The sequence below is a fragment of the Psammomys obesus genome, unplaced genomic scaffold (assembly GCF_907164565.1).
Source record: "Psammomys obesus unplaced genomic scaffold, mPsaObe1.curated_primary_1811, whole genome shotgun sequence".
Taxonomy (NCBI): Eukaryota; Metazoa; Chordata; class Mammalia; order Rodentia; family Muridae; genus Psammomys; species Psammomys obesus.
In genome coordinates this window covers 12,124,637-12,131,220 of record NW_026592118.1, presented here as the reverse complement: position 1 = coordinate 12,131,220, position 6,584 = coordinate 12,124,637, and the positions used below count along the sequence as shown (strand labels likewise).

Genomic DNA, 6,584 nt, shown 5'->3' with positions numbered 1-6,584 from the left:
AGATAGATAGATAGATAGATAGATAGATAGATAGATAGATAGATAGACAGACAGACAAAAAAGCCCAGGCTGGCTAATTTGCAATCTTCCTGCATCATCCTTTTGAGTTGCTAGGATTGAAACTGTGAGCCACCAGGCCTAGCTTCTTTTTATTATACTTTATTTCATTTTACTTTACTTATTATTTTAAAATGTGTGTGTGTGTGTGTGTGTGTGTGTGTGTGTGTGTGTGTGTGTGTCTCCAGATGCCAAAGACCAAAAGTATTGGGTCCCTTGGAGCTGGAGTTAGCTCCAAAGGACCCAAATGCCACCAAATTAGCTGCCAAATGCCAGGTATAGGAACCAACATCAGGGCCTCTACAAGAGCAGAGCAAGGGTTTTCTCAGTGAGTTTACATACACTGATATTTTCCCCTTTTCTTGCAGCTGTTCTTCAGTGAAAATATGAAAACTATGCCCACCATCCTATCATAACCCATGCTGCTGCAGTTTCAATTTCTGTTTCTCCCAGGGACAACTGCCAATAAACATGAAAAATGGATGGCATTGTTGTGACTTCCCTCCAACCTCAGCTGACACGTTCATCTTCCCACCAGGCACTGTCCCTCACACCGATCAAAGGCTGATCACAGTGGGTACTCAACAAGTATTTGTTAGACCATCAACATCATCCGGCAGGAATAATGGAGAAAGACAGAGGGAGTTTTCTTTTTTTGGTTTTTTGAGACAGGGTTTCTCTGTGTAGCCTTGGCTGTCCTAGACTCATTTTTGTAGACCAGGCTGGCCTCAAATCCACACAGATCCTCCTGCCTCTGCCTCGATGAGTGCTGGGATTACAGGCTGGCACTGCCACACTCAGCTTTCACTTCTTTCTTTTCAGTAGTTTTTGTTTTATTTTGTTTTGTTTTGTTTTGTTTTGTTTTGTTGTGGTTGTATTGCTATTTTGAGACAGGATCTTTGGCTAGCCTGGAACTCAGTTTGTAGACCAGGCCAGCTTTGAACCCACAGAGATCTTCCAGCCCCTATCTCCCAAGGAATGACTGGCTTTGTAAATTTTTGTTTTGTTTTTTGAGACAGAGTCTCACTATGTAGCCTAGGCTGACCTGGAACTCACTATGTAGACCAGGCTGGCTTTAAAAAGTGATCTTGAGCCAGGTACAGTGACACATGTCTATAATCCCAGTACTCTAGAAGGCAGAGGTAGGTGGATCTCTATGAGTTTGAGGCCAGCCTGGTCTATAAATGAGTCCAGGACAGCCAAGACTATGCAGAGAAACCCTGGGGAAAAAAAATAGAGATCTGTTTTCATTTGCTTCTCAAATGAAGGGATTGAAGGTATGGGCCACCAGCATCCAGGAGAGTGGGCCCCGTGCCTCCCTTGAGCAGCAGAGTAGAGCTGGCCCTGGTGGTATGGATACAATGAGCTGGTTCCAAGGGCATGAGAGTGGGAGAGCTGGCCCTTACTGACTGAGGAATTGGGTGAGCTAGTCTGGGCAGTGCTGGAGAGCTGGCCCTGGTTGGGTGGGTGAAGGAAAGCTGGTAGGCTGACCAACTCAGCTACTCAGTTCCAGGGCTTTGAGAGGGCCCACCCCAACATCTACTTCATCTATGAACTGTTGGAGCTCACGAAGGGCCTGGTCTGCAGAGCCAAAGCTGTGGGATCTCTGGGACTCTGACAGGAGTCCTGGTGAGGACAGAATTGATACTGTAGCAGAAGCAAGAGGCCTGGAACCAGACCAGTGACTCATTGCAATGAACATTTGCAAGCAAAGATATGTGAACAAAAGGGTATTTTTGTGGGACACACTGTGACACAGCTTCCATGATGATATTTTGATATGGTTTGGGTTTTTGTTTGTTTGTTTTTGTTTTGTTTTGTTTCTTTTGGAGGTGAGGTTGCAAGAGCAGAAGGCAGATACAAAGAAGCAGAGAGATGGGTGGGATTGGGGTGCATGGGGTGAAATTCACAATCAATAAAAAATGTTTTTAAAAAAGATGTGGGCCACCATCTCCAATTTTTTGTTTGTTTGTTTGTTTGTTTGTTTGTTTGTTTTGGAGACAGAGTTTCTCTGTGTAGCCTTAGCTGTCCTGCATTTGCTTTGTAGACCAGACTGGCCTCGAACTCAGAGATCTGCCTGCCTTTGCCTCCCTGTGTGCTGGGATTGCTGAGATGTGCCACCATGGCCTGGCCATCCCCAGTTTTTAAAAAAGATTTTTTTTTTAAATTTGATTACTTGGGTGTGGGTATATGCAAACACTAGTCCCCTGGAGTTTAAGAAGTAGACAGTGGTGAGCTGCCCGGTGTGAGTGCTGAGGTTGGATCCAGGGTCTTCTGTGAGAGCAGTTCAGGCTATGATTTGAGTTTTGTTTTGTAACAGTCTTGCTGTGTAGCCCAGGCTGGCCACCACTTAAGGCAATCTCCAGTATTTCCCTCCCAAGTTCAGAGAGCCCTCCATTCTGCCAGGCTTTTGTTTATTGAGACAGGGTCTCACTACATAGCTCTGGCTAGCCTAGAATTCCCTATGTAGCTATCAGGCTATCTTCAGACTTGGGGCAATCCTCTTGTCCCTGCCATATAGGTACTAGAATTAGATTTTGGCCAGTTTGGTCTGTGTCTGGGGGTGTTTTGGTGTTGGCGGCGGTGGTCTTTGTTTTGTTTGCTTTCTGAGCTCTTCGCACTCTGGAGCTCAGGCTGGCGGGGACTCTGTGACTGCCTGTAACCAAGTCCTGGGATTACAGGCATAAACCACATAGCCAACTGGGTCATGTTTTTTTGTAACTTCTGTTTTTGGTTTTGGTACTATGTAGGACAGCCCCAGCCTCAGTTTCCCCTCAAAAACAGCAAAGACAGCCAAGAAGGCTTCCTTAGGAACTGAGTGTTTCTGGATTTTCAACACTAGGGATATTTGGTTTGTTTGCTTTTGTTCTTGCTATCAGAGTCTCCTCAAGCTAACTGTCCCTCTGTGACTTCATTCCCTGTCTCTGGTTCCATTTGCTACTTTGTGACTTCATCAGAGGTGCAGTTTAGCCCATGTGGGTCAGAGGACCCAGAAGCCTGTTTGTTTAGACTTAGCTTTGGAGATGGGTCTAAAACTGAGCTCTCTGCGCCTCATCCTTGGGTGAAAAGCGGAGGTCTACTTCCAGCTGGCTTCTGAACGTAGCGGGTGATGTGCATTTGGCTTCTGGAGCACCTTCAAAGGTAGATGCCAAGGGCGTGCCTGCCGTCATTTCCAGAGTGCCTCTAACGGTTAGTCTAACCCATGGCTGTCCCCCCATCCTCCCAGGCCACACAAAGCAAAGTCCACCCAGCAGTAATACTGCCCCAGCGGCTGGAGCCAGGCCTGGAGAAAAACCCCAAGTTTCAAGGAGAGGAACAGTCATGCATAATGAGGGCCACAACTGCAGCTCAGACCCTAGCCAATATCATCCGGCCTTGTTTTGGCCCCTATGGCTTGCAGAAGTTCCTGGTGAGTGCCACGGGAGAAACAATTTGTACAGGGCATGCAGCTGCCATCCTCAGGGCTCTGGAGCTGGAACATCCAGCTGCCCAGTTTGTTCGAGAAATGGTCCAAACACAGGCAGAGAACGCTGGGGATGGCACAGCCTTTGTAATTCTCCTGACAGAAGCCTTGCTGGAGCAGGCCCAGTACCTTCTCTGGGCTGGTCTAGCCCGAATCCAGCTTCGAGAGGCCTTGGCCACGGCCACTGCAGAAGTCCTGACGGTTCTGCCTTCCCTGGCCATCCGCTCTCTAGGGCCTTTGGAAGACCCTTCCTGGGCCCTCTATTCTACCATAAACACCCACACCCTGTCCAACAAACCGTTCTTAACCAGGCTTGTGTCTCAAGTCTGCTGGGCTAACAGAGAGCCAAATGGCAGATTCAAGCCTGAGCGAATTGGCGTGTGCATGCTACAGGGTGGAACTCTGCTTGACTCCCTAATCCTCCCAGGGTTAGCAATATCTGGGAAGCCCTGTGGACAAAAGACAGAGGTGACAGGTGGTGCCAGGGTGGCCCTGTTCATTTGTCCCTTTGGTCCTACAAATCCACTTACACTGGCCACACCCAGTCTCTCTAACATGGAAGAACTACTAAGATTTCAGAAACAAACCGAACTTGTGGAAAAGGAAATAGAACAACTGGCCGCTATGAACATTAATGTGGCAGTGGTGTGGGGGCAAGTTAATGAGAACACGGTGTTACGTGCTGACATTTATGGCATCATGGTGATTCAAGCCCAGTCCCGGAAGGACATGGTTTACCTGAGTGAGACGCTGGGTACCCCTCTGCTGACCCATCTGCTCCCTCCCCTGGAGCCCGGGAAGTGCCAGAAGGTTTACAAGAAGGAGCTGGTAGACAATGCGGCGGTAGTGTTTGAGTGGCAGCATGAGAATGCACCTTCTCTCACAGTGGTCCTCAGGGGGCCCACCATGCAGGGACTTCGGGGTGCAGAGCAGGCTGTCTACTATGGCATTGATGCATTTTCCCAGTTGTGTCTAGATCCCAGAATGCTGCCGGGAGCTGGTGCCACAGAGGTGGCTCTGGCAAAAATGCTGGCAGACAAAGGAAGCCGACTGGCAGGCCCCAATGGTCTGGCCTTTCTAGCATTTGCTCAGGCCCTGCGCACTCTCCCTAAAACCTTGGCAGAGAATGCAGGCTTAGCTGCCCAACACGTGATGGCAGAAATAAGTGGAATTCACGAAGCTGGGAACTTCCTCGTCGGAGTGGGAACAGACGGGATAATAAATGTGGCTAATGAAGGGGTATGGGACATAATGAGGACCAAAGCCCAAGGACTACAAGCAGTCGCCGAGCTGGTGCAGCAGCTGGTGACTGTGGAGGAGATCATAGTAGCCAAGGAGACTCCTGTCTTCCAAAAGGTCAAAGAACCCACCTCTACCTCAAAGACAAAGGGATCCTCATCCCTGAAAGAAAAATTCTTTGGAAAGTACGAATAGCAACATACTAAATAAAGTATGGATTATCAGAATTACACACTGATCTCCAAAATACAGATGCTCTCCTTGTTTCTGTCTCTCATGTCTGGGACTTCTATAGCTGCTTTCCTTCCCTTTCTTTTTCTTTTCTTTTTCCTTCCTTCCTTCCTTCCTTCCTTCCTTCCTTCCTTCCTTCCTTCCTTTCTTTCTTTCTTTCTTTCTTGTTTTTGTTTTTGAGGCAGAATTTCTCTGTGTAGCAGCCTTGGCTGTCCTGAAACAAGCCTCGTAGACCAGGTCAGCCTAGAAAGTCAGAGATCTGCCTGCCTCTGCCTCCCAGAGTGCTGGGATCAAAGGCATGCACCACACCTTCTGGAGCCAGTTTCTTTTTATTATTATTATTTTTATCATATATTATTATTATTATCATTTGTTACACTATATTAAATTTGTATCCTGGCTGTGGTCCCCTCCCTCATCTCCTCCCAATCCCACCCTTCTTCCCTTTACCCCTATGCCCCTCCCCTAGTCCATTGATAGAGGAGGTCCCCCTTCCCTGCTATTTGACCCTAGCCTATCAAGTCTCATCAGGACTGGTTGCATAGTCTTCCTCTGTGGCCTGGCAAGGCTGCACGCTCACACACACACACACACACACACACACACACACACACACACCCCACACTCCAGGGCGGTGATCAGACAGCCTGCTACTGAGTTCATGCCAGAGAAAGTCCCTGTCCCCTTACTAGGGAACACACTTGGAGACTGAGTCTACGGGCTACATCTGAGACAGAGTTTAGGTCCTTCCCATGCATTGTCCTTGATTGGGGCATTATTCTCTTCAGGGTGCCTGGGGCTCAGTTTTTATGGCTCTGTTGATCTCCTTTTGGAGCTCCTGTCCCTCCAGGTCTTTCTATCTCCCCCTTCTTACATAAGATTCCCTTCACTCTGCCCACTTTGGCTATGAGTCTCAGCCTCTGCTTCGATACCTCAATCAGTACAATCTTTCAGAGGCCCTCTGTGGTAGGCCTGGAACCAGTTAAAGATTTATTTTTGTGTATGTGGGATGTGTTGATGTGTGGGTATGGATATGTGCATATGTGTGCAGAAGGTACCCACAGAGGTCAGAAGAATATTTCAGATCCCCTAGAGCTGGAGTTATAGTCAGTTGTGAGAGACAATGTGGTACTGGGAATGGAACCCAGGTCCTCTGGAAGAGCAACCGGTGCTCTTAACCGCTGACCTGTCTCTGCAGCACATGAAATCAGGCTGCAGAACAACAAAGCTGTGTGGGGTGGTGCAGGCCTGTACTCCCAGGGAGTACAGAAGGGAGGTGGGCACAGAAGGACAAGCAGTTCAACCTGAGATTCAGCTATACAGTAAGTTCAAGGTCAGTTTGGGCTTTGTAGGTAAAACCTGTTCAAACAAACAAACAAACAAACAAACAAACAGGTAGAAATGGGACTTGGTTTAGTTGTTACCATGCTGGCCTAACATGCAGAATGCCCTAAGCCCCTGCACCACCTACAAACACCTGGAATTCCAGCACTTGGGAGTTAGAGGCAGGAAGAGCACAAGTTCAAGGTCACCTTCAGCTATGCAGTAAGCATGAGGATAGCTTTGCTCTGTAGGACCTTGTCTCAGATGAGAT

At 48.1% G+C, this 6,584-nt stretch overlaps 1 protein-coding gene and 1 long non-coding RNA gene across 2 annotated transcripts in view; both read left to right on the top strand.

The window, feature by feature from the left end:
- Positions 1–744, top strand: part of LOC129680930 (uncharacterized) — a 15,203-nt gene extending 14,459 nt beyond the window's left edge. The window contains exon 3 of the long non-coding RNA XR_008720757.1: positions 426–744. This is a non-coding gene — a long non-coding RNA (uncharacterized LOC129680930). The remainder of the gene's footprint in view (positions 1–425) is intronic.
- A 2,515-nt stretch (positions 745–3,259) lies between these two features.
- Positions 3,260–4,954, top strand: Cct8l2 (chaperonin containing TCP1 subunit 8 like 2). The gene has a single exon (XM_055612887.1). It carries the CDS (start codon positions 3,260–3,262, stop codon positions 4,952–4,954), a length of 1,695 nt encoding a protein of 564 aa, XP_055468862.1.
- Positions 4,955–6,584: the final 1,630 nt, after the last annotated feature.